General features: G+C 59.8%; 1 protein-coding gene across 2 annotated transcripts in view; it reads right to left on the reverse strand.

Moving 5' to 3' along the window:
* The window catches only part of KCNH1 (potassium voltage-gated channel subfamily H member 1), a 65,632-nt gene that overhangs the window by 12,408 nt on the left and 25,565 nt on the right, over window positions 1-27,659 (reverse strand). Inside the window, exons 4-7 of one of the 2 annotated variants that reach the window (XM_060178378.1) lie at window positions 25,877-26,005; window positions 22,852-22,970; window positions 19,671-20,063; window positions 9,413-9,842 (exon numbers count right to left, since the gene is read on the reverse strand). In XM_060178378.1, the coding sequence (XP_060034361.1) occupies window positions 9,413-9,842; window positions 19,671-20,063; window positions 22,852-22,970; window positions 25,877-26,005 (1,071 nt within the window). Of the gene's footprint in view, window positions 1-9,412; window positions 9,873-19,670; window positions 20,064-22,851; window positions 22,971-25,876; window positions 26,006-27,659 lie in introns of both variants that reach the window. The other variant, XM_060178377.1, reaches the window with a different exon arrangement.

The following is a 27,659-nucleotide window of genomic DNA, read 5'->3' on the forward strand; positions in this document are numbered from 1 at the left end:
TGTCCCTCTCCCCCTTCAACCTCACCCCTCCCTCTCTGTTTCTGTCTGTGCTTCAGAGGGACAAGCGACCCTCACACAGGCCTGAGGTCCCAGCAGGAAAAGAAGACAGGAAAGTTTGGCCCCAGTATCTACAAACGCAAATACACAGATGCACCCGCCAGACTCCGTCCTCTGCCCCCACTGTTCCAGCAACCTGGTACCGAGATGTGCTTCTCAACCGACAGCCGAGAGACACAGAAACAAAAGCAGAGCCGGAAACTCGAGGGCACAGCCCCCGTGCGCGCGCTTCAGAAACCGACCACCCACCACCCGTGAGGCGCAGAGCGTGTCTACAGGACCGTCAGCACAAGCCCTCCCGGACGTGATGTTCTCAGTTTATCTTCCTAGACTTGTGTGTGAAAAATCGACTCCTTGATCACTGAAAGCTTCCTCACTGAGAAGGTAACGTGTGGGGGGAAGAGACTCTCCAATCACATGTCCCAGAAGGAGTCCATATCCAAAATACAGAAAGAGCTCATGCAGCCAGCTCAGCAGCAAACAGAAACAGGCTGAATCAGGATGGGCCACTCTGAAGGGCCCCAAAGATGCCACTGGATCCGAGAAGGCTCTGCACCCCAGGCCGCGCTTCCGTGAGGCTACGTCCAGGACCGGCCCGTAAGGCCGCGGGTGGGGGCGCGAGGGTGGCCCCCTGGGCACAGCCTCCCTGGAAAACAGTCCCCAAGGAACGAGGACCTGAACGACGACGACACAGCCCAGCGGGTCCCCTAGCCAAAGAGGAAACTCAAAACTACGCGAGTCCTCGGACCACTGCCCGCCACAGGGGACGGCTCATCCACGGCAGAGAGAAAGCGCCCTCAGACGCGCCCGGCTGGACCTGCAGGCCCGGGGCTGAGTGTGGTCAGGCAGAGAGACCATTACACCGAGGAAAACAGCAGGAGGCGGGGCAGAAGGGGCGCTGCGGGAGGCGGGGCGGGGAGATGGCGGCTGAGTCAGGCGCAGGGCCGCTGGGGTGCGGTGGACGGCACGGCTCCTGGGGCCAAGAACACGCACCGCCCTGAGTACCCCAACGCGTGGCCGGGAGGGGAGGGGCAGAGCTAGTGACTTAAGAGCACGAGGGGACCGGTGGGGTCCTCGCCCAAGAGGATGTGTTGGCGTGTTGAGGACCCAGGTTCAAGTCCCCGGTGGCCATCTGCGAGGGTTACGCACCACAAGTGGCGGAGCAGAGCTGCAGGTGCCCCCCCCCCCCCGTCTCTTCTCCTCGACCTTTCTGTCTCTCGCCCTCCACCAGAGAGAAAGAAAAGTCGCAGCTGGGAGTGGGGGCGTCATGCGGGCGCGGATCACCAGACACCCCCGTGGGAAGCCACGGCCACCCACCCCGCGCTCTGCAGGTGCCAGTGGTGCTCTGCTTCTCTCTCTGATGAGCAAGTCTTGTCAGAAACGCTGAAAGCAACTCACTTCAGAGTTCTCACCACAAGGAACAAAAAGAAACGCAGCTAACATTTTTGGAACTGGCTACTGAGTTTTTAAAAGATGATTCTTGAAATCACACCTCCCACTTGCTGCAGTTCAGATAAAAATTAGAAATGAGTGGTGTTCAACCAGCCAGACTCATTCCTGCGATGCCACTTCAGAGCAGCCCAAGCCTCACAGGCCAGCGCCTCTGCACCCAGAGACACTCGGGGCCAGGTCCCGCTCACCCGGACTGGCCCCCCCCATCATCCCGGGCAGGGCCGCCCACCGCCCCGGGGAGAGAGCGCTGATCCCTCGGCCTGGAATGGCGCCCTTCCCGCTCCAGTGATAATGGCATCGTGCCTGGCATCGTGCCTGTCATTCCGAGCAGTCGCCCGTGTCACCTCTGAGGGCGTCTCTGTCCACCTGCTGGGACAGGCGGGTCTGGCTGAGGGTGACTCAGAGGCTGAGCCGTGGGAAAGGCCCAAGTGGCCCAGCAACCTGCATCTCTCGAGGAGACCATGGGGCAAGAGTCATGGTTTGGGACCCCGGGGCCCTGGTCTGGGGCTCTGCTGTGGGGCCCCTCAGCAGTCTTCCCAGCCCGACCTGCAAGGGTCGCCAGCAGGAAGTGCAGAGGGCAGGATCCCGCAGCGTGCTCTTGGGGTCGGCACGAGGACCTGGCCCTTTACTGGGTGTGACCGCGGCACGTCGTGGACCGCGAGCTGCTGGGGCTTCCTCTGGGAATCACGTGTTCACCACCCACCACAGAAAGACGACAGGGGTTTCCCATCTCTTCCCGTCTTCACTTGTTCTGAAAATGTGTAGCAAAAATGAAGTTGGGTCGGATCCACGGATAGTAACAATGCGGGTTTGAAGCCTGGGCTGGTGCCGAGGGTAGGGCTCAGAGTTCCGGCGTGTGAAACTGGGCCCGGTCCCCGGGACGGCATGGGCCACAGTGACACTGTCCAGCTCTGTCTCTCGCACCTTGAAAGAGAATCCCCGAGTGGGGCGTGTATTTCATTCACCTTTTTAAATTTAGTGTTTATAATGCAGCTTGATTTTACACTGCGACAAAGGGACTAGCCTCAGATGCCCTGGACGTTTTTAAAAATGCTAATAGTTACGAGCTACCCAACCGGCCGTGAACAGCCTGTCCCCCGACCTTGGGGGCAGCCCGGTTCTGGAGATGGGGACACAGAGGACCCACGGGCAGAACAAGAGGGGTCTCTGGCCACCCCCCACCCTCCCGTAGGTTGTGAGTCCCCGTCAGCTTGGCCATCTGGCCCAACCCCCACTCATCCACCGCACAGCAACCTGGAGATGGGGGTGTGTGGCCTGGGGGCTGCCTGCATGGCGTCCGGCCGCTGGGCAGTGCTGAGCCCGTGCAGGCTGGTGGCTCACTCCGTCCGCCTGCCCCATGGGTGGCGCTGTCAGGACACACGGTGCCCGGCGGCCCCTTCCCCACTGGATCAGCCCAGTGTGGGGCGCTGCTTACCAGGACAGGTAGGGCTGAGCTCTTGCATCCACCCGCCTGTCCCAGCAGGCGGACAGAGATGCCCTCAGAGGTGACGCGGGCGACGGCTCGGAATAAAAGCCGTTATCACTGGAGCGGAAAGGGCGCCACTCCCAGGCCAAGGGATTAGCTCTCCCCACACAGCTGCAGAGGCCACGCCTGACCGGGGTGGGGCAGGGTGCTGGCTCCAGCCTTGGCCTGGGTGGGCTTCCTCAATGCTATCTGGGGCCCAGAAAGAGCAGGTCAGCGGGGACAATGCCAGGCTCCTTCCTGCCCCCTCTGGGATGGCTCTGGGCCGCCGAGCAGTCCCCTCCTCCCTGCCCCTTCACCTCCTCTGGCATGATCACAACCAGCAGCAGCCCTGAATGCTGAGCCCCAGGCCCAGCCCACAGCCCTCCGTGCCCCCAGAGGCCCCCCAGAGCCCCTTGTGCCCCCAGAGGCCCCCAAGCCTCCTGTGCCCTCTCAGAGGCCCCCAGTGACCCCTCATAGGCCCCCAGAAGCCCCTGTTCCCCCAAGCCCCCTCTGCCCTCTGAGGCCCCCCAGATCCACCTGTGCCCCCCAGAAGCCCCTCCCATTCTTGCTGGTCTAAAGGCAGAAGCAGGAGCCACCTGACAAAGACCAGAGCCTGACGCCAGGGAGCGTCCTCAGGCCCCACTGCCCTCAGCTCACACCCGCAGCCTCTCTGAGCAAGCCAGGCGCCTCTCCCTGCTGGGGCTTCCTGGGTGGGGCCGCCGGGAGCCTCAGGGCTGAGTGAGTGAGCCATGGGTGAAAGGCGAGGCCTCGCCCACTGTCCCGGGGCAACAGCGCCCGTGCCCAACAGGACTTCTGGGAAGGTGCCAGGGCTCTGCCCACCCCCCTCACAGTGCCAGCTGATTTGTTCTGTTGCTCCCGTGTGGTGCCTGCCAGGGCTCGAACCTCAAACCTCAGGCCTCACGTGTGCAGAGTTGAGCCGCCTCCCGGGCCTTTCAACATCTCAGACTTGTCTCAGGAGCAGATGAAGTGCCGGGGACGGGACCAGGGCCACTCTCCCTCAGCTGGACCCAGCTTTTGTTTGTTTTTTGACAGAGTCACCGCAGAGACGACATAACCAGCATCAAAGGTCATGTTGCCCCAGTGGCCAGGGAAGCACCTTGAGGCCACCAGAGTGCAGGACTGGCGAGTCTGAGGCTCCCGGTTCAAGTACACGAGGGGACCTCTGGTCTCTGTCTTTCTCACACACAGGATGATCTCGTGGAATATTTTAGAAGGTCATATCATTACAGATAAAAACCATGTGGGCTGGGGAGACAGCACAGTGGTTCTGCAAAAGCCTCTCCTGCCTGAGGCTCTAAGGGCCCAGGTTCAGTCCCCAGCACCACCGTCAGCCAAGGCTGGGCAGGGCTCTGGTGTGTCTCCCTCCAAGTCTCTCCTCTCCCCTGTATCTCCGAGGGGGTACAGGCTCTGGGCATCTGCCCACTTGATTCTTACCCATCTGTGAGGCGGAGAGGGGACCAGGGCCGCCTGACTCAGAAGCCCACCTGCGCAGGCCAGAGGGGTGGAAGCTGCAAGTCCTGTGCTCTGATGCGGGGCCAGGCCCTCGGCCCCAGAGACCGACCACACTCCCCGTGCTGGTGGGGAGCTGAGCCGGGGTCAGAGAGCGGGGCAGGGGTGGCCAAACCATGTGTCCAGGGGCCCCACGCCCAGGGCCGAGGGCAGAGGCAGCAGGCCCCCACCCGCGCGGCTCATAGCCGCAGCGCCGCCTCCGGGAAATGGTACTCACACACCCACCGGCTGCCTCTCTGGACCCAGGACGCCGTCAGCTCACAGGTGCTCGTGCCCTGGGCAGTGTGCTGGGGCTCTGTGGAGCCTTCTCTGCCGCCGCACAGAGCAAGTGTTCAGACGCTGCGGCCAGCGCGTCCCCAAGCAGCCCCAGGGCCCTGTGTGAGCACTGCCCGCCCCCTGGAAGACGAAGACGCGGTGTAGGGGCAGCACACAGGCTCCTCCAAGCAGACTCCACGGCCTGCTCCTGGGCACTTGCCCTGAGACTGTGGAAATGACCCAAAAGAGCACCTACCCCACGTTCCAGCTCACTGTGGCGTTAATTCCAGCACTGAGAGCGAGCTGGGTGACTCACAAACACAGCAAGGGCGTGGGCTGGAATACTACTCAGCTGTGAAGAGGAAAGCCTGAGTTTGCAAGCACACAGGTGGGCCTGGCGGGGGCCCTACTCGGAGGACCCGGAGAAGGTGATTTGGCTCAGCTGCGGCCACGAGCTGCCGATCACGGGATCACGGGGCCACGGGGGAGGGGAGCGTCCAGCGCCCAGACCAGCTGGGGGGCCGTCTGTGCACTCCTCAAAGTGACTAACAGACACCAAGCCAGAGTTGCGTCTCGAGCCCCGTGACCCGCCCCTGCCCTTTTGGGGGGCGCTGGCTGTAGGGGGACCTCAACGGCCCCCCAGGCCTGGCTCCTGACCCCCTCCCCGGCTCCTACCTGGGTCCAAGCTGCAGGGCTGAGCTGGGAGCCACCGGGAAGAGGGGGCAGCCTCGCCCCCCTTCTCCTCCAGGCCGGGTGCCCTGGGCTATGGCCCCCACTCCCCACTCCACTCAGCTTAGGTGGTCAGCTCCGCAGCCACAGCCTATACCTGGCAGCCCAGGTGTGAGAAGGGTGGGCAGGGCTGCCTCACCCCAGGCCGAGGTCACGTGCTTTGGCGTTGCAGGCCTCTGGAACGGGGATGGTGGGGGTGCCCCTGCCCGGCCCGCCCCACGCGCCACCTCCCTGCGGGACACCAGTGAGCTGGGGCAGGTGAACGTGAAAGCCGGCTCTGGGTCCTGCCCGCGGATGGGCCGTTCCCTTCATCCTGATTCTTCCGGGTCTGGCGGGGCCTGTCTCACTGGGGCCTGCATTCCACTTCCCCGGGTCTCTGCGGGTTCAAGAACCGCTCTCCCCAGCCCCTGCCCCCTCTCCCCACAGGGCCTGGCCCTGGCCAGCCTGCCCCACCCAGGGGCCTCGAGCCTCTGGTCACCTGCCGAGGTCACCAGCTTCCCAGCAGGGGCCGCGGCTCAGCCCTGACCCAGAGGCTCCTGACAGATGTTTGCAGGAGGCCTGGGAAACAGCTGCTCCATCTGGTGGGAGCTGTGTGTGGGCCCTTGGCTGTGCCCTTGTTCCCCGCCCCAGGTGGCAGGCTTCCCAGACGGGCCGCTGGCTCCCTGCCCGCTGCAGCTGCAGCTCTGGCCCCCCTCTGCCATCTCTCGCTGCGGGCGGTGGGTGGTGGGAGCCGGGAGCATCCTGACCAGAACACACCTCTACCCAAAAAAGCCAAGTTTACGGGATACACATCTTGCAGACGACGTGTAAGCACCCCGTTCCAATGCCATTGCGTGCCAACACAGCCAGTGGGGACAGAGCCTAGGGCCACTGACGGGTCCCCTCCTGGGACAGACAGAACCCCACCAAGTGGAGCCAGGGTGAGTGGGGACGGGCACATAAGTCAGACTGCAGCTGACTGGTTTTTTTTAATAAATTTTTTATCATCTTTATTTATTTATTGGATAGAGACAGACAGAAATTGAGGAGATAGGGAGGGAGAGAGACAGAGAGACACTTGCAGCCCTGCCTCACCACTCATGAAATTTTCCCGCAGGTGGGAACTGGGGGCTTGAACTCGGGTCCTTGTGCACTGGAACATGCGCTCAACCAGGTGCACCACCACTGGTCACTTCTGTTTGTTATATTATTATTACTATTATTATTATTATTATTATTATTATTATTATTATTGCCTCCAGGGTTATTGCTGGGCTCGGTGCCTGCACCACAAATCCACTGCTCCTGGAGGCCATTTTTTGCCATTTTGTTGCCCTTGTTGTTTTATTGTTGTAGTTATTATTGATGTCATTGTTGGATAGGACAGAGAGACATGGAGAGAGGAGGGGAAGACAGAGAGGGGGAGAGAAAGACAGACACCTGCAGACCTACTTCACCGCCTGGGAAGCGACTCCCCTGCAGGTGGGGAGCCGGGGGCTCGAACCGGGATCCTGACGCCGGTCCTTGTGCTTTGCACCACGTGCGCTACCGCCCGGCCCCATCTTGATTATTTTTTATATAAAAGACTATGTCAGGGTCCAGGCAGTGGTGCACCTGGTTAAGCGCACACATTACAGAGCACAAGGACACAGGTCCAAGCCCCTGGTCTCCACCTGCAAGGGGAAAGCTTCATGTGAAGCAGGGCTGCAGGTGTCTCTCTGTCTCTCTACCTATTTCCCCCGCCCTTTTCAACTTACCTGTCTCTATCCAATAATAAGTAAATTTATATTTAAAAAAATTTTTTAAACTAACCTCTTGATGGGCGGTGGTGCACCTGGTTGAGTGCACATATTACAATGTGCAAGGACCCAGGTTCAAGCCCCCGGTCCCCACCTGCAGGAAGAAAGCTTTGTGAGTGGTGAAGCAGGGCTGCAGGTGTCTCTGTCTCTCTCCCTCTCTATCACCCTCTTGATTTCTGGCTGTCTCTATCCAATAAATAAAGATAATTTAAAAAAATTTTTTAACTGACCTCTTAAAATAAAAAATTTAAAATTAAAAAAAAATTTTTTTTTAAAAGACTATGTCAGATTAAAAAGCTTCTACAAGGGGCAGTGGCGCACCTGGTTAAATGCTCACATTACGGTGAGCAAGGACCCAGGTTCAAGCCCCCGGTCCCCACCTGCAGGGGGAAAGCTTTGCGAGTGGTGAAGCGGGGCTGCAGGTGTCTCTCTGTCTCTCTCCCTCTCTACCTCCCCCTCCTCTCTCAATTTCTGTCTGTCTCTATCTAACAATAAATAAATAAAAGCATTACAAATAAAATAAAAATAAAAGCTTCTACACAGTGAAAGCGGCTTCCACAACGATAGAACGCAGCCAAGCAGTTAGCTGGGAGAAGATATTTACACCGCGCACAGCTGGCAGGAGACGGGCAGCGGGTCTTTATGAAGGAAACGGTGCCAGAAGAGAGCCGCGAAGGCCCCAGGAAAGAAGTGGGTGAAAGAGCCGAGCAGACGGCTCCTGAGAGAAGTCGGCCGTCACTAGAGAGGTGCGCGTCGGGCTAGAGGAGGCGCCCGCACCTGAGAACAGCCTGCGCCCACAGGGCGGGAGCTGGCAGGCGCTGGCCCCACACGCGGCGGGAACGCGGCGGGAACGCGGCGGGAACGCGGCCCCCGTGCAGAAGCGCCTGGCGGGCCGGCACCCTCCTCGCGGGCGCCACAGGACGCGGGGGTGGGGCAGGAGCACCCGGGTTCAGGACGGCCAACACGAGACACGGCCCAGTGCCAGGGCAGGTGACTCCGTGACACCCGGGACTCTACCTGGCCTCAGGAGAGAAGACGGCGTCTCCCCCGGGACCAGGTCTCCCCGGGACCAGGTGAGTGGCCCTGGAGGTGGCAAGGTGAGCGAGCTGTGCAGGTGAAGGACGGGTGCAAGGGGCCCCGCTCGCGTGCGGAGCGCAGGTGGCGGGCACAGAACGGGGCCGCCCTGCCCTGGGCTTTCGAGGACTAAGGCGGCTCAGAAATGCCGTGCTCCCAGTGACTCCTTTCTGAACGGTGCCCTCAGTCCAGTCCGGGTGTCCGCCTTCCATTCACGCTCCGAGCTTTTGTGCCCGATGACCCAGCACACTGTTCCCGCCCGGCCGCCCGCAGCTCCTCCATATGGCAGAAGGGAAGGGCCTGTGCCCACCTGCCTGGCGGGGAGGACGTCTGAGACAGGCCGTGCCCCTTAGCCCTACAGCACCCCAGAGCCCTCCATCTTGCTGCTCTGGCTCCCCACTCCCTGCTGCTCCACGGAAATCACACGGCCCTCCTCCTCCCGAGGACGGAACCCCAGAACCCCTGGGCAGCGCCACCCCCTCTGTGCAGGCTCCCGGGCACAGGCCCCCTGGACACCCTTCCCCACACGGGCCTGGTGAACGCAGCCCTTCAAACACACTGGCCGCACTACCCCTCGGCCCCCACTGCCTCCCCCGGTACTCACAGCCGACCATCGTGAAGGTGGCCCTGCCTCCTGCACCCCCATCCCCTGCCCCCCCAGTACTCACAGCCAACCATCGGTGGGCACTGTCCCCATCCCCCCTGCCCCCTGCCCCCGGCTCCCGCCATCCCCTGGTACTCACAGCCAACCATCGTGAAGGTGGCACTGCCCCATGCCCGCTGCCCCCTGCACGCCCATCCCCTGCCCCCCCGGTACTCATAGCCAACCATCGGTGGGCGCTGCCCCCATCCCCCCTGCCCCCGGCTCCTGCCATCCCCTGGTACTCACAGCTGACCATTATGAAGGTGGGCGCTGCCCCCTGGTCTCATCCTCCTTCCCCCCTACCCCCCGTGCCCTGTCCCCCAGTACTCACAGCTGACCATTGTGAAGGTGGGCACTGCCCCAGCCCCCCATCCTCCCCAGCCCCCCATCCTCCCCGGCCCCCCGGCCCCCCCGGCCCCCGGGACTCACAGCCGACCATCATGATGGCCACAGCAAAGATCTTCTCGATGTCGGTGGAGGGGGCGATGTTGCCGAAGCCCACGCTGGTCAGGCTGGTCATGGTGAAGTACAGCGAGGAGATGTACACGGAGTTCTTGCTGGGCCCACCCTCCCACTTGCCGGAGCCCGAGCCATTGAACTGGTAGGGGGCGCCCACGTCCAGGGCCAGCTGGTACAGCCAGCTGTTGTGGCGCACGGTCTTGGTGTCCTCATCGAAGATCTCGTAGTCGCCGATGCTGTACCAGATGCAGGCCATCCAGTGCGCCGCCAGCCCGAACACGCACACCAGCAGCACCAGCACCGCCGCCCCGTACTCGATGTAGTGGTCCAGCTTCCTCGCCACGCGGCCCAGACGCAGCAGCCGCACCACCTTGAGCGAGCTGAACAGGCTGCTGATGCCCTGGGGGGAGACGGGGTCAGAGCTGGTGCCCTGGGGGGAGACAGGGTCAGAGCTGGTGCCCTGGGGGGAGATGGGGTCAGAGCTGGTGCCCTGGGGGGAGATGGGGTCAGAGCTGGTGCCCTGGGGGGACACGGGGTCAGAGCTGGTGCCCTGGGGGGGAGATGGGGTCAGAGCTGGTGCCCTGGGGGGAGATGGGGTCAGAGCTGGTGCCCTGGGGGGGAGACGGGGTCAGAACTGGTGCCCTGGGGGGATAAGGGGTCAGAGCTGGTGCCCTGGGGGGAGACGGGGTCAGAGCTGGTGCCCTGGGGGGGACACGGGGTCAGAGCTGGTGCCCTGGGGGGGATAAGGGGTCAGAGCTGGTGCCCTGGGGGGAGATGGGGTCAGAGCTGGTGCCCTGGGGGGACACGGGGTCAGAGCTGGTGCCCTGGGGGGAGACGGGGTCAGAGCTGGTGCCCTGGGGGGAGATGGGGTCAGAGCTGGTGCCCTGGGGGGAGACGGGGTCAGAGCTGGTGCCTGGGGGGACACGGGGTCAGAGCTGGTGCCCTGGGGGATATAGGCTCAACCAGGTACACCACTACCCGGCCTATCTCTCTGTATGTCTCTGTCTCTGCCTCTCGATGAATGAAAAAGCGGCCTGGAGAAGTGAACTCACAGGTGCCAAAGGTCAGGGCTTCCTCACACACAGAAAGCGAAGGGAGAATCCGACAGCTGAGACAGTCAAGGCAGAGGTCTGCTGGGTGGGGAGGGGCCAACCTCCAGGGGTGCCGTCACTGCCGGCCAGGCACAGGCTCCAGTCAGCCGCCCGGGGGGCTCGGGGCGGCAGAGAGCAGCTGTGGAGCCCTCAGACGCGGCGCAGAGACGGCCGGCTCAGGCTAGCTCAGACTGGCCCTTGGTTGGAGAAAACATTTCGCCAGCTACTGTGCTGGTCACCCCTCTGGTCAACACCACCTCCCCCTTGCAGCCCTCCAGGCCTACACAGTGGCCACCGCCAGCACTGCCTCCACGGGGCACGGCTCTGAGCCCGCCATCACGGAGCCCAGCCCCCTGCAGCTGTGCCAGTCTCCCCCTCCGTGCTTGGGGTGCGCGGTGCCTCCCCCGAAGAATGTGCCCCAGAAACGTCTTCACTGGGGGAGCGGGCAGGGGCCCCCGGGGTCCTTGTGAGAGGCAGAGTCACTGACCACAGAGGCGGATCAGCAGCCCCGGGCGGGCTGCCAGAAAGGCCCGGAACATTCTCCCCACAAGCTTCCCAGGGAGCACGGCCCCGCCTGCCCGCCTGACGGCAGCCCTCAGCCGGGACTGGAGGACGGGCCCAGCACGGCCACCCCGCTGGGGCCTGTGGGGCCTGCAGCCAGGGTCTCACCACAGCGAGTCTCGGGCCTTTTGCAAGCAGGGGTGCCCACCCACGGGAGGAGCCTGGGGGGTCCTGTGAGCTCCGTGTCCCCACGGGCTGAGCCCACGGGAACTGCGGCGGCGGCTGCTGCGCAGCACTGCAAGCTGCTCCTCTGGCTTCCATTTGCCGCCCGGACGGAGCTCAGAGGGTGAGGTCCACACTGCGGACTCGCTTCCACTTGAATGCGCTCGGTCCCCGTGGCAGCAGACGGCAGGAACCGTTTCCCGGGGGCCGCATGTGCCCACAGACCCGCCTCTCACAGCAGGCCCTTCCAGAAAGTTCTCCACCGCCAGCCTGAAGCCAGGAGACGCCCGGGAGCTCACACCCGGTGGGGGCAGCACCGTGAGGCTCTGTCCTGGGAGTCTGGACTCCGCCCCGGCCCTGTTCCGGAAGGTTCTGAGGCCCAGTGCCCCCTCGAGGTTGTGGGGAGACAGGGAACACAACCAAGTCAAAAAGGCCGGCAGGGTCAGGCTAACGCGGGGCGGCGGTCACCTCTCCCCAGCTCCGGCCAGAGCCCCCACTTCTGCCCGGTTCCAGAGCCTCACCGGCAGGTGGGACTTCTCAGCCCGCGGGAAGACACACACCCACGGCCGCGAGGAGGCACCCAGGGGACGGACGGAGAGAAAAGGCGGCAGCAGAAGAGGCTCATGGGACAGCAGCAAGAGGAATGACATCCATGTCTCAGGGATGCACGGAGACAGAAAGGGACAGAATTCCGCTGGAGAGATATTAGAGGAGGGTTTCCCCCCAAAATTAAAGGAGGTGGGCCCCAGAACCAGGAAGCTCAAAGAGTTCCAAGAAAAATCAGTGCAGACCTAAGTGCGCCAAGGTATACGGTGATTGAAATGCGAAAGCCAGAGGCCGAGAGAGGGTTCTGAAGGCTGCTAGAGAAAAGCAAGGGCTGTTATAGAGGGACGCCCGTAAGACTCTCAGCCGACTTCTCCACAGAAACACTAAAGGCTAGGAGAGACGGGGGAGGGGGGGATATATTCAGAGTTTTGAGTGGGAAAGACCTCCACAAAAGAGGTTTTTTAATATGTATTTATTTACTTATTTTCCATTTTGATGCCCTTGTTTTTATTGTTTTGTAGGTATTATTATTGCTGTTGTTGTTATTGATGTCATCGTTGTTGGATAGGACAGAGAGAAATGGAGAGAGGAGGGGAAGACAGAGAGGGGGAGAGAAAGACAGACACCTGCAGACCTGCTTCACCGCCTGGGAAGCGACTCCCCTGCAGGTGGGGAGCCGGGGGCTCGAACCGGGATCCTTATGCCGGTCCATGGGCTTCGTGCCATCTGCGCCTAACCCGCTGCGCTACCGCCCGACTCCCCACCCAATAGTATTTTATCCTGCTCTGTAGCTGAACAGGTCTGAAGGGAGAATGAACAGCTCTTTAGACAAACAACAGCTGAAGGATTCACCACTCTAAACCAGGCTTCCGAGAAAAGACTGCACAGACTTAGAGCAGAAACAGGCATCCCCTGGGGATAAACAGAGTCAGGAAACAAGCAAAGTCAAACAAAGACTGTGGACTCAGTGCAGAGCTGGGTCAGCAGAGAGAACCTGGGTGGGGGCTGCAGGGGAGGTGGGCCAGCGGACACGAAGGGGGGGAATTGGCACTGGGGTGGGGCGGGCAGGTGAGGCAGAGCGGAATGGGTAGCGCATTTTGAGGTGAGAATCATCTGCTGTGGCCTGGACGGAGAGGTCACAGGAAGTCCAGTGGGCTGTGAAGACAGCCCAGAGGTGGCCCCCAGGACTCGGGCGCGAGAGGTCCCAGACTGGACTCAGCCATTGGCAAGAGCTGAGCTGCTCTGGTCAGAGATGAGGGAGTCCACAAAGGTCAAGTTCATGTCAGTCACACAGAGACGTACAGACCAGTCAGGCCAGAGGCAGAGGCTGGTCCGGGAACCAAACCGGATCAAGTGCACCGTTCCCTGAAGTCCCCGACCTCCACAGAGGGGTGCAGAGTCACAGGACGGGGAGGGAGGGGACAGGAGCTCTGTAATGGCAGGCAGGTGAGGGCCCCTGCCACAGAGGGCAGCAAGCCCCTGGCACGGGCAGTTCCTGTGGTGGCGGCCGGCCTGGGGGCCGGTGAGGCCAATGTGTGGAAGCTGAGCGCCCGCTCCTGGCAGATGAGCCCGCCGCTCGGGCTGCAGCCCCCGTGGCCCTGCGCAAGCCCCCAGCCCACGCCCGAGCCCAGCAGGGGACGGGCCCTTCAGTGGAGAGCAGAGACCGTCAGCTCCCTCTCCAAGGACGAGCCAGAGCCTCAGCGCGGCCGGGGGACATAGACAAACACCAGACAGCACCTCGGCTCCTGGGAGCGCTGACTCTGGCGCTCACCCACACGCACGCACACACGCAGACACGCACAGACACAGACACACACCCATACACACAGATCCCCCCACAGACACACATGCAAACACACACACAGACACACTCGGACACACATACACAGAGACACACACACACACTTGCACACACACATACACACACACACACACACACACAAACACACAGTCTCCTCGGCCCTGGGTCACCTCGGATCTATGACCTGTGTCCACTGCCTTTTTTAAAAATATTTTTTATTACTTTTAATTTTATTTTAATGGGAGAGAAAGATATAGTGAAAGACCAGACCCCTACTAAGCTCTGGCTGATGGTGGTGCTGGGGATTGAACCTGGGACCTCAGAGCCTCAGGCGGGAGAGTCTGTTTGCAGAACCATGATGCTGTCTCCCAGCATTATTATTATTATCATTATTGATTACTTTTCCCAGAGCCCTGCTCAGCTCTGGCTGATGGTGGTGCTGGGGTGAACCTGGGACCTCAGAGCCTCAGGCGGGAGAGTCTGTTTGCAGAACCATGATGCTGTCTCCCAGTCCTTTCTTATTTGACATTTAAAAATATTTTTTGATTTATTTTGCTTTGTTTTACCAGAGCCTTTGCTCAGCTCTGACTGATGATGGAGCTGTGGATTGAATCTAGAGCCTCAGGCATGAAAGGCTTTGCATAACCATTATGCTGTCTTCTCAGCCATAAAATACTTTAATTTTTTAGTGAAAAAAAGATTCCGAGAGAGAGAGAGAGACCAGAGCCCTGTTGGGGACTGAACCTGGGACTTCGGAGCCTCAGGAAGGAGATTCTCTTGCAGAACCACTGTGCTATCTCCCTTCCCCCACGGGCTTATTTTTATTTTTATTTTGTCTCGCTTGTTCATTGCTGTTGCCTCAAAGAGTGTGCTCGTGGCTGATGCACCCACTGCCTGTGTCCCTGACTCAGCCCTGCACGGCCCCCCAGGGTGCCCACCTGCGCTTAGCGGCACTAGGACTTTGAACCAGCACTCAGCCTGTCTCGCTACGACAAACAGCAAAGGCACACACACAGAGACACACACAGAGACACACAGACACACACAGAGACACACACTCTCACACACACAGAGACACACACACACAGAGACACACACTCTCACACACATGCAGAGACACACAGACACACACAGAGACACACACTCTCACACACATGCAGAGACACACAGACACACACAGAGACACACACTCTCACACACATGCAGAGACACACAGACACACAGAGACACACACACTCTCACACATGCAGAGACACACAGACACACACTCACACACATGCAGAGACACACACACTCTCACACATGCAGAGACACACAGACACACACTCACACACATGCAGAGACACACACACTCTCACACATGCAGAGACACACAGACACACACTCACACACATGCAGAGACACAGACACACACAAAGACACACACTCACACACATGCAGAGACACACACTCACACACATGCAGAAACACACAGACACACACAGAGACACACACTCTCACACACATGCAGAGACACACAGACACACAGAGACACACACTCTCACACACATGCAGAGACACACAGACACACACAGAGATACACACTCACACACATGCAGAGACACACACAGAGACACACACATGCAGAAACACAGAGACACACACTCTCACACACATGCAGAAACACACAGAGACACAGAGACACACACACTCACACACAGACACACACATGCAGAGACACAGACACACACTCACACACACACACACACGCAGAGACACACACAGACTCAGAGAAACACAGACATACACGCCGACACACACATAGACACAGACACACACATATGCAGAAACACACAGAGGCACACACTCACATCTATGCAGAAACACACAGACACACACATGCAGAGACACAGACACACACACATGCAGACACACACACAGAGATCTACAAACTCAGAGAAACGCAGACACACACACGCAGAGACACACACACTCACACCCCAGTCTGAGGGGAACTCCAGTCTAAACAGCTGTCATTCAGACGTCCCACAATTCTGGACCCTGGGCTGAGGTGACAAGGGCAGCAACACGGGTGTCTGTGGCCGGAACATGTGTGTGGTCCCAGGGCTGATGCACTGGGGTGTCGCCAAAATGTCAAAGTAAAGGGTAGCAGCAGCCGCCCCTCGACCCGCAAAGACGGTGTCGTCTAAAACACCACAGGAAGACGCCCCTCCAGACTCACAGCCACAGTGACATGGCCAAGGACAAGTTTCAGCTGAGTCCAAGCCAAGCCGCCAGCCCCCCGTAAGCGCCCCAAGCCCCAGAGACAGCCGGGCCAATCACACCCAAACACGGGTCTCAGCCGTGCGGCACTCTGGCTCCGGGCACACGTGTCTGCTCCTCGCTGTCCCCGGCTGTGTGGTCTCCTCAGCTCCGGCATTATTCACCTCAGCTGCCAGTGCCGGGCTGCTCGGGGCCCCGTCACTAAGGACCCCACCCCGGCCCCTTCTCCCCAGACCACACATTCTCGCGACGGGGTCTGCGCACAGAGCTCTGCAGGGATGCAAGGGAGCGGCCATCAGCCCAGAGCCCTCCCTGACCAGCGGCCTCTCTTCAAGGATGGCGCCCTCGGCCTCAATGGAGACCTGCAGTGCCTCAGAGGAGGGGCTCTGTCCCGTCCTCCTCCTCCTCCTCGGCAGGGGATCACGCAGAGGATCACACAGAAGCCCGAGGCCTGAAGCCAGGGGCAGCCAGCAGACAGGGAAGCCCGGCACTGAGCTGCAGGGGAAGGGGAGGAAAAAATGGGGGAGGAAGGGCCTTAGAAACTGCAATAGAGGGGCCAGGTGGTGGCGTGCCTGGTGGAGCTCACATGTCACAGTGCTCAGGGACTCGGGTTCAAGCCTTCAGTCCCCACCTGCAGGGGGAAAGCTTTGTGAGTGGTGGAGCAGGGCTGCAGGGGTCTCTCTGTCTCTCTCCCTCTTTATCTCCCCCTCCCCTTTTGACTTCTGGCTATGTCTATCCAATAAATAAATATAATAAAATATTAGGAAGAAAAACAGCAAGAGAAAAGCAAAAAGGATCCTACAGCAGGACAGCAATCAGACCAAGAGCTAAATTCCCGAAGAAATAATGGAAGTCAGATGGTCATGGAAAAATACATAACCAAAAGAATAATTTCCAATCCAGAATCCAATATCCAGTGCAAACATCTTTCAAGAATTAGAGCAAAATAAAGACGTTCACAGACAAACAAAGCCTGAGAGGATTCGTCATCAGCAGAGTGAGTGAACATTAAACAGAAAAGGCTGTTTGCTGAGCAGGAGGGAACCCTTCCCAGACGCAGGGCCGCCAGGAGGGCCGTGAACGTGAACGCGTGTGGCTGCAGAAGGGGTGAGCGGGCGCAGGGCGGCGTGCCCGGGACCGCGCGGTTCCCGTGTGAGGAGGGCTCCTGAGAGGCAGGGCCCAAGGTCCTCGCGGCATGTGGGAAGAGGCAGGACGACCTTATACACAGAACTGGAAGAACACTTGCTTCCCAGGGGGCTCGCTCAGAATCAAGTGAGAAGAAAGTAAGAGCTTAAGAGGAAATTGAACTCATGCAAAGCCATCGGTCCCCAGAGGAGCTAAGAAAGGAGACGCAGAAAGAAACAAGAACAGATGGGACCAAAAAAGAAACGAAACAAGCCCACAGGTAGCCGGAGCAAATAAGCAAGACAGCACGCCCAGCCTACTGATACCTTCAGTGGAAGGCAACTCGGCAGGGATGAAAATAAACAAAAAAACAGGCAGTTCACAGAAGATCCGTCTGGAATCCAGCAGAGTCCGAGCACAGTGCTCTTTCAGACAAGAGGAAGGCCAGCACAGCGCGAGACTCCCAGGCACCCGTCGCGGCTTCCTCGGCCCGGGGTCCTGAGCCCGCCTCCTCCCACAGACACGCCAAACCTGCAGCTACCCGGGAAGCAGCTCCCGCTGAGAAAACTAGGCAGGCAGCTCGAACCCATGGCCAGGGTCGGGAAGAGGGACGCCACGGGGAGGGGCTGCGAAGCTCAGACTCAACACGGCCCCCGCCCCAGCCGGTGCCCACAGAGGGGAGGCGACAGGGAGCTTCTCTGAGGGATGAGAGGGTCACGCCCCACAGCTGGCACCCCGCTTTCCAAACCTGCCCTGGCACCAGCTTCCCGACTTTTAGGCCGCCCCCGCTGCAGAGCCCTCGGCCTGCTGAGCTGAGACCCCCTAAGATAGGACGGTGTGAGGGCTCCCAGCCAGCCCAGGGCAGCTGGGAGGAGCAGCACTGACACGTCTGCGTCAGTCACGCCACACGGATGAGGCCCGCGCACAGCAGCTGGAGGGGCACACGCACCCCAGCGTCCGGCCGGTGTTGGGGAGCCAGCTTCCTTGATAGACGCCTGGCTGCTAAGGCACTAGGTGTGTGGAAGATCCTGTTACCTCTGCTTCTGCCCGCAGCCCCCAGGGTGCCGCCTCAGGGTAATGTCGGGGACGCAGACACCCCAGCAGGCCTTCAGGCTGGCATCCTCGGGGCGCTGCAGACAGCCACCCACAGCCCGGCCAGGAGGCTTCTGGGTCTGGCCCAGTCCACTGGGGTGTCCTCAGTGCCGCGTCCTGTCCTGCTCGGCTTTCTCTGTCAGCCGCCCCGCGCTCCCAGCCGGCTTCTCGGGTACAAAGGGACGGGGAGGCCGAGCGAGAGAGGCCAAGGCTACTCAGACCGGGCTGTCCCAGTGCAGCAGGGCCGGGCAGAACACAGCAGGCCCTCGGCCACCTCTGCCCGGCGGGGATCCTGGCTCCAGCGGGCCTCCCCAGGCGGACCGGCATAACCACCGCAGCACCCCAGGGCCCCAAGCCACCGTCCAGCCTGGAGGGGCACTCGGCCGGGCGCTGTGAGCCCAACGGCCGCATAGGAACATCCTGGGCAGCACAGTGGCTCTGCTGCCCCCCCCCCCCACGGTGACGGGCCGTCCTGTGAGACCGAGACCCAGCCACAGCGGCCTCCCGGGTAGGAGCCCCAAGTAGCGGACGGTTCATTTCCAGCACTCCAGTGGCTTTCGCTCAGCCTCACCCCACGTGTCTGTGGTGTTCTCTGAGTTGAATGATCCGGTCCAGTCACCCAAGGCCAAGTGGACACAGAGCGTCCCGTCCCGGGGTGCACACCCGGCACCCAGGCTCCCAGGAGGACCCCATCCTGCAGACGCTCTGCTCCACGCGGCTCAGCCCACAAAACCACGCAGGCCGGGCGGGCACGGCTCACGGGGCCTCGGCATCCGTGCCCCATGGAGACGTGCCTCCCCCTGACACCGCCCTGTCTCGGTGCTGCCACCAGCGGGCCTCCCGGGTTCCCAGCCAGGCTGAGAGTGCGGGGGCCTCGGTCACCCACAGCCACTCGGGTGACCGACCGTCCACCCAGGTACCAGATGGGGACCACGGCAAAGGTCGGGCACTCGGACCCACCGCCTGAGAAGCCCCTGCGAGGGAGCGGCAGCAGGCAGGCCGCGTGACGGCCACCACTCAGCAATGGTCGGGCGCACCCCTGCCTCCTCTGCCCTCGGCCCCCCCATGGAGGCCTGAGCCCCCGCACCACACGGCCTGGTGATGGCCTGGACACACAGCCAACGGGGCAGGGCAGGCCAGGCCGCCCCGTGGCTCCCGCTAGCCCAGACCACCAGCTTCTGCTCACATTGACAAAGCAAAAAGCAGCCAGTAAACTCGGGGGGACAATCTCTCTGCAGCCAGGGCTCAGCGGCCAGGGACACGGCCCCGGGGAAGCGGGAGGTGGAGAGGCCTCGTGAGCGGAACAACCCCAGGCAGATGTGGGGCAGATGCGGGGCAGTGGCTGGGGGGTCCCAAGAAGGACCCTCCACCCCACCAGCAGCTCGCACCCCGTGGGGTCAGAGGAAGTCCTGCCTCGCGCACACCCCTCGCTTCCCTGCGTGCTCTGGGCCCCAGCGCTTCCCCCGCCACGCCTCCCCCATGACGCCCTCTTCGACCCCACGGCCACGGCCACCAAATCCCATCCTGAGGCAGACGAGAAGGGCCGAACGAGACTGGACCCTGAGCGCCCCCCCGCCCCGACACTGACCTCGTCCACGTTCTCGAAGGCGTTGATGACGTCGTAGGGCAGGCAGGACAGCAGGTCGATGACGAACCACGTCTTGAGGTAGTTGGTGCGGATGAGCTGGGGGTCGGAGACGACCTCGCCCGCCGGGCCCACGAAGGTGGTGTGGAAGTTGAGCACGATGTCCACCAGGAAGATGACGTCCACGATGCTGTCCACCACCAGCCAGGCCACGTTGTTCTGCCGCGTCTTGAAGGACACGTTGTAGGGCACCAGGATGGCCGTGTAGAAGGTCAGGATGAGGATGACCCAGTCCCACGTGGTCTTGAAGACGCAGTAGTGCAGGATGATGTGCGGGGGCGTCTTGGGCGCCTCCTGCTTGTACTGGGGGAGGATGTCAGAGCCCAGCTGCAGCACCTGCCGGAGACAGGCCAGCGGGGCCCAGTCAGCGGCCGGCATGGCAGCCAGGGACGCCGCGGTGACACCTGCCCGGCTGGGAGGCCTCTACCCTCCCCACAGGGAGGCGGGAAAGCGACCAGGCCACACGCGCACACGCTGCCTGCTGACTCTGAACGGACCAGCGGCGCTGCTCCTCACGGAGGGCCTCCTCTCTACTCCTTTATTCCTGGGAACTGAGAGGGGAGAGGGAGGGACGGAGAGGAGAGCGGAACCGCTCCGCCATCCACGGTGCCCCCACACGGTGCCGGGCTAACCCCCTCAGGGTCTCGCTGAGCTTGACACCCGCACTCCGTGTGAGAGAGAATGTGTGAGTGTGTATGTCTGTGAGTGTGTGTGTCAGTGTGTGTGTGTGTATGAGAAAGTGTGAGTGTATATGTGAGAATGTGTGAGTGTGCATGTCAGTGTGTGTGAAAGTGTGCGTGTGTGAATGTGTGAGTGTGTTAGTGTGAATGTGAGTGTGAGAGAAAGTGTGTGAGAGAGAATTGTGTGTGTATGTCTGTGAGTGTGTGTGTAAGAAAGTGTGTGTGTATGTGAGAATGTGTGTGTGAGAGTGAGTGTGCGTGTCAGTGTGTGTGAGAGAAAGTGTGTGTGAGTGTGTGAGAGAATGTGTGAGTGTGTTAGTGTGAATGTCAGTGTGTGGTTGTGAGTACATGTGTAAGTGTGTGAAAGAAAGTGTGTGTGTGAGAGAGAATTGTGTGAGTGTGTATGTCTGTGAGAGTGTGTTTCAAACAGCATCTGGCTTTGAATTCCTGTAGAAACAGCACTGAGAATCTTCTGGAAGGAAGGATATCCCTACAGTCCCTGTGGAGGAGAGAAGGGTGACTGAGCTGTCCCATGGCCTCCCTGGACCAAACCCCAGAAGGTTTTCCCCGCTCCTGGTCCTGTTCCCATCTCTGCAATTCTGATTTCACCATGAGATAAACGGCCGATAATACTTGAGATTACTCAGGACTTAAGAAGCACAAAGACTCTGATGAGGGGACACTCAGAACGCTCAGTCCCTGCACCACCATCAGCGCTGACTGGGCTCTGGTAAAATTCATTGATTGACTGATTAAAAAAGAGAGAGAGAATGCAATACCGCCATGCCCCAGACATGGGAGACCCTGGACTCTGACGCGGCCAGGGGTGCGGTGACACAGGCACCACCGTCCAAACAGCAGCAGACAAAAACACGTTGGGAAAATGGGCAAGAGACAGGAATGGCACCTCCACACAGAGACAGCGGAGGAGAGCGAGCTCAGAGGCACTCGGCACCCTCCGCCACGGCCGCCGACGCAAAGACCACGGTGTGATGTCACGGGACGTGACGCGAACAGAGACGGCGGCAGCAGGGGACCTTGGTGCTGACCAGGGAGCTGGCTCTCACTCCTGGCAGGAGTGGATATGCGCAGAATGTGTAGAATGCCTGCTACACGCCTGCTACACACCGGCACAAGGGTGGCAGCCCCTCTAACACTAGGCACACACACTCACACACACTCACTCACACACTCACATACACTCATACACTTGAACACACACATACTGACACACACTCTCACGCACTTTCACAAAACCACTCACACTCACACACACTTTCAAACACTCACACACATACAGACACACTCACACTTTCAAACACACACACACACACACACCCTGGGGGCCCAGACAGGACCTCCGGGTGGGCGGATAATATTCCCTATAGGTCCATTTCCTGTCCTGGTCTTGGGGTGACAGCTGAGGGAAGCGGAGAGGAGGGACAGGGCAGTCTGCCCCTGGTTTGTAATTTCTGAATAAGAAGCTCCCAAGTCTGTGTCGGGCTAGAATGCAAGTCATAAGATTTCACGTATGACACCATCACTGCAAACCTCTCCGAAAGCCAGCAGCCGACTGCGCATTTTACAGATGAACGCAACAGCAATAGAAAGATGGAACCACCAGCAGCAAGAAGACACAGCCTCTGAGAACCTCAACTTTACCTGCAATCGTTTATTTAAAAAAAAAGGAGTCGGGTGGTAGCGCAGCGGGTTAAACACATGTGGCATGAAGCACAAGGACCGGCCTAACGATCCCGGTTCAAGCCCCCGGCTCCCCACCTGCAGGGGAGTCGCTTCACAGGCAGTGAAGCAGGTCTGCAGGTGTCTGTCTTCTTCTCCCCCTCTCTGTTTTCCCCTCCTCTCTCCATTTCTCTCTGTCCTATCCAACAATAAAGACATCAATCATAACTACAACAATAAAACAACAAGGGCAACAAAAGGGAATAAATAATTTTTTAAAAAGCAAAAAAAAAAAAAAAAGAACCTGAAGAGAGAAACTACCAACACGTTTTATCCAAGAACATGGATGTGTGAGCACTGGTTAGACCAGCCCTCCCACTCAGCGGCTGACAGTCTCCCCGGATAACGGCGCGCCGAAAACCACCCTCCTCTGACGGGCTTTGGAGCAGGTGGGTTAAGGGCAGGTCACGCCCTTCTGCTCGCAAGGTCCAGATGCCGGGTCCCCGGCAAGGTGTCTGCCGCGTAGAGTGACCCCCACACCCGCTCCGTGCTGCGGGGCCTCTGAGCGGCTCACCCCAGCTTGCCCCGGCTCACCCCGGCTCACCCCGGGCTGCCCTGGCTCATCCCGGCTCACCCTGGCTCACCCCAGCCTGCCCCGGCTCACCCCGGCTCACCCCGGCCTGCCCCGGCTCACCCCGGCTCACCCCGGCCTGCCCTGGCTCACCCCGCCTCACCCTGGCTCACCCCGGCTCACCCCGGCTCACCTCTGCCAGGCGGGAGTGCTTGTGTACGTTCTCACCCTTCTGCACGCTGGGCGCCAGCTGCTGCAGGACCCCCCGACTACTGGTCAGCGCTCTGGTCAGCCGGGCGAACTTCCCCCAGCCTGCAGGGCGGCAGAGAAAGACGGGGTCACCCACTGGGACACTCCCAGACGGACCCAGGGGTGTCCAGGGAACTTTCCCTCCGTCAGGTCAAGGCCCGGGAGAATGCTCAGCGGCAGAGCACAGGACCTGGGTGCAGGAAGGCCAGGTTCAAGGCCCGCACTGCACATACCAGAGCTGAGCTCCATGCCCCTCTCCCTCCCTTCCTCCCTCGGAAAAAAGAAACAACGTGTTGATATTTTATTTATTTTTATTTTACTGGAGAGTGACAGAGAAATCAAGAGGGTAGCTGGAGATAGAGCGGGAGAAAGATTGCTTCACCGCTCGTGAAGCTTGCCCCTGCGGCTGGGGTCCCGGAGCTTGAACTCGGGTCCTTGCACGTGGGTCACAGGTGCACTCAGCCAGGTGAGCCCCCGCCTGTGGGTCGAGAGCACCTGTGACCCAGCTTCAAGCCCCCGTCCTCACCTGCAGGAAGAAAGCTTCCTGCGCAGTGCACTGGGGCTGCCGGTGTGTCTGTGTCCCTCCCCCGCTCTATCTTCTCCCCTCTCGATTTCTTGCTCTTGTAAAATGTTACAGCTTTCATTTTTCAAAGGGTGTAAGAGTGCTAGTGAGGACAGAGAGGCTTCCCATGAGCCGACCTGGCGGTCCCGGGGCCCCACCCACAGAAACAGGAGGGTGGGCACAGGGGTGGGGGCCTACGTCTCCACACTGGCCTTTCATGCTGACCCGTGCACTAGACTTATAGGGGCCAGGGAGGGGTGGGGGCAGGTGGTGGTGCCCCGGTTGGGCACACACGCTACAGTGCACAAGGACCCGCGTTCAAGCAGGGCTGCAGGTCTCTCTCCCTCTCTCTCTCCGTCTCTCTCTCCATCTATCTCCCATCCTGTCTCGATTTCTCTCTGTCTTACCAAATAAATAAATCAACATACAGGAGAATAAACATCTGTCTCTGTGCTGAATAGGAAGGGTGTGTGTGTGCCCGTGCTTGCCTAGGCGCCGTGTCACCAGGCAGGCTAAAGGGCCGGGCATCGACAGAGCCCCCACACCGCACACCCCGGCTCCTCCTGGGCTCGTGAGGCCCCACGGCAGCAAGGAGGCAGGTGAGAGCAGTCTGTCCAGTCCGGCTGTCCTACCAAACGAGCCTGCGCTTCACCCACGGATGTTCCAGGGTGGAGAGAAGAGTCTGACTCAGCCCACTCACACGGTTTAGACTTCTCAGAGAACACTTTCAAAAAAAAAAAAAATCGGTAGCTAACTGTGTGATTGACTTGTTATTTATGGGCAGGGAGAGAGCTGGGGGTACAGCACTGGATTCACACGCCCGAGGACCCAGGTTCAAGCCCCAGCACCACAAACACTAGAGCTGAGAGCTGTTCTGCCCTGGCTCATTCCAGCCTCTCTCTCTCAGTCTCTGTATGTCTCATAAAAATTAGCCTTAAATATTTTTACCGGAAGTTTGTGAGGCTAAAGTCAACGACCTCTGGGCAGCAGGGAGCAGCCACCCTCTTGGGCTGAGTGAGGAGGGCAGGGGCTCCCACAGCTCACAGGGAAGGGCAGGGCCGGGGAACACAGCCCAGGGGGCAGGAGGCTGGAGTCTGCACGCCAAAGGCTGGCGGGAACAGGCCCACAGAGCCGGGTCTGCCAAGCTGTGTCTGAGCCCGTGGGTGCTGGCATCCAGAGGTGCGGGGACTTAGCACCTGGGCACACAATGCGGGTGCATCGCACGGGCCCTCTCTTCCCCCTCGAAGCCCGCGGACAATCACAGCTCTGTCCCCGTGTGGCTCTCCCCTCAGGCCCTGGAGGTGAGAACCACCTTCACGGCAGCCCCCAGCCTGGGCGCCATCCCAAGTGCAAGCCAGTAGAGGTCTAGCCAGCAGACCCCAAAACCCAGCCCTCCAGTTTCCCTGCACCAAACGGTCAGAGCACAGGACTTGAATCCTGAGGCTCGAGAGGCCCCGGGTTCAATCCCTGCACCACCTTATACCAGAGCTGAGCAGTGCTCTGGGGTGTGTGTGTCTCTCTCTCTCTGCCTCTCTCTCTCTCTCTCTCTTACCATCTTATACCAGAGCTGAGCAGTGCTCTAGGGGGCCTCTCTCTCTCTCTCTCTCTCTCCATATATATATATATATCTTTCTCCACCTTATACCAGAGCTGAGCAGTGCTCTGGGGTCTCTCTCTCTCTCTCTCTCTCTCTCTCTCTCTCTCACACACACACACACACACACACACACACACACAAACAAACACACACACACAAATAAATAAATTGGGGGGCAGATGGTGGCGCACCTGGTTAAGCACACACTACAGTGCATAAGGAGCCAGGTTCAAGCCCCCGGTCCCCACCTGCAGGGAGAAGCTTCATGAGCGGTGAAGCAGGGCTGCAGGGGTCTCTCTCCCTCTCTGTCTCCCCTTCCCCTCTCAATTTCTCTCTGTCTGTATCCAATAATAAATAAATAAATAATGAAAACAAAATCTTTGAGTCAAGTCTTGTTAAAAAGGTCCTATGTCAGATGAATGAACAGGCCACAGACTGCACCATCCCTAAAGGCAGAGACGGCTGAAGCTTGAACACTGTGAGAGTCTAGGGCTCTGGGCTTCCAAGGAGGCCCAAGCATCACAGAAGGGGCCACGGGCAGCGAGCTGACTTGGGTGGCTGACACCCCTCGGAGGAACCTGATGGCCTGGCGACCCCAGAGTCACTCTGACCTTTACTGGAAAGGGAGCGTCTCGGGGGAGTGAGAATTCAAAGGTTTGACACTTTGCTGAACAAAGCCCTGCCCCCTCCGCCCCCAGTGCATGCTGGGACAACAGGGCCCTTTCCCCACACAGATTCCTGCGTGCAGCTTGCTCTCTGAGCAGATCGCCTTGGCAACCTCAAGTCCTCTCACAGACAGAGACGACAGACCTTTGCATGAGTCATCCTCAATGGGCTGCTTGAAGGCTGTTATGTCGCTGAAGGTGCAAAGAAACAAAACCACTTTTTCCTGCTCGTTTCGAATGGGAGCGATCTTCACAAAGAACCACACAGGCGTCCCTGGAAGACAGACAAGGGCTGGTGGGCGATTATGTGCTGGGGGGGGGGGGGTCACAGGAATGTCAGTCTGTCCTGTAAACAGTCTCCTCCGCGGTGACAGCTCAGCAAAGGCTTCCAAGTTCAGAACCCTTGGGCTTTGTGAAAGAATCAGGAGCTGGGCTGAGATTCAAGCTCGGCCTCCAGGCCTCAGCTGAGGTGCAAGGACACATTGCGGGGGCCGGAGAGCCCGGGGCCCAGGACAGCCGTCGAACTGCTCCTGCGTCTGGTCACACCTGGAGAATCTGTATCTCCCAGCCTCGCTCCACAAAAGAAAAACGTAAAAACCCAACTGCATGGCACTGAGGAACAAAAGAATCAGGAGCCAGGTGGTGGCGCACCTGGTTGAGCGCACGTTACCGTGAGCAAGGACCCGGGTTCAAGCCCCGCTCCCCACCTGCAGGGGGAAGGCTTCACGAGCTGTGGAGCAGGGCTACAGGGGTCTCTTTCTCTCTCCCTCTCTCTTCTTTCCCTCTCAGTTTCTCTCTGTCTCTATCCAATAAATAAATGGTAGTGGGGTGGAGGAGGAGGAGGAGGGAATCATCTGACTCCCCGGACACTGACCCCTCTCCCGGCCCACTGGCCAGTCCACAGGGCCCTTCTCTGCCACTCTCATTCGACCACAGCAGAGGACTGACGGTCCACGGAGAGCAGACATGGCTGCGGCCACGGAGGTGCCTGACCCCGCGGGCCAGCCTCCCAGGAGGGCCCACTGACGCTGGGCAACCGGGACTCAGTTGCTCTTGTGTTTCCCTCAGAATCTGATGAAGCAAAAGCCAGTTCCCACAGAGACACAAAGGTGGGGCCAGGCAGTGGCACAGCTGAGCACGTGCACTACCATGTGCGAGGACCCGGGTTCAAGCCCCCGGCCCCCACCTGCAGGGGGAAAGCTTCACAAATGGTGAGGCAGGGCTGCAGGTGCGTCTCTGTCTCTCTCCCTCTCTATCTGCCCCCCTCAATTTCTCACTACCCTACCAAATAAAAGAACAATCAACGTGTGAAGGCAGTAACACAAAGGTAAGAAGCAGCCAAGGCACCTCTTTGGAGGAGGGATAAAACCACACCGGTGAGGTGACAGCGCCCTGCAAAGCTGCTTCTCCACAATGAAGTAAATCAGTTTGAGAAGCAAATAAGGGTCAGCGATTTTTGAGAATTAAAATCAAGTGAGAGGGCTCTCTACAGTAGTTGGGGGGCACCGACCCCAAGACGATGACAGGGGCCACAGCGCCACTTCCTGAGCGGCAGCAACCCCAGGATCCCCAGGATCCAGGATGGGAGACTCACAGCCACCGGGAAGGACCCCCAGTTCACTCTGGGGCGGGGGGTCACGGGCCCAGGGCACTGCTCTGCAGAGGAGCCCAGACCTGCACGCCTGAGTCCCAGGCTCAGAACCGAGCAGCACTCTGGGGTGTCTCTCTCTCTCTCTCCTCTTCCCCCCCTCTCTCTGTCTCAGTCTCTTTCTCTCTCAAAAAGAATAATAATAAAGGTTCAGATGGTGACACACCCAGCTGAGTGTGCAAGGACCCAGCTTCAAGCCTCCAGTCCCCACCTGCAGGGGGGAGCTTCAGGAAGCTTCAGGAAGCCGGTGAAATAGAGTTGCAGGTGTGTCTCTCTCTCT

This window comes from Erinaceus europaeus, chromosome 19 (assembly GCF_950295315.1).
Source record: "Erinaceus europaeus chromosome 19, mEriEur2.1, whole genome shotgun sequence".
Classification (NCBI taxonomy): Eukaryota; Metazoa; Chordata; class Mammalia; order Eulipotyphla; family Erinaceidae; genus Erinaceus; species Erinaceus europaeus.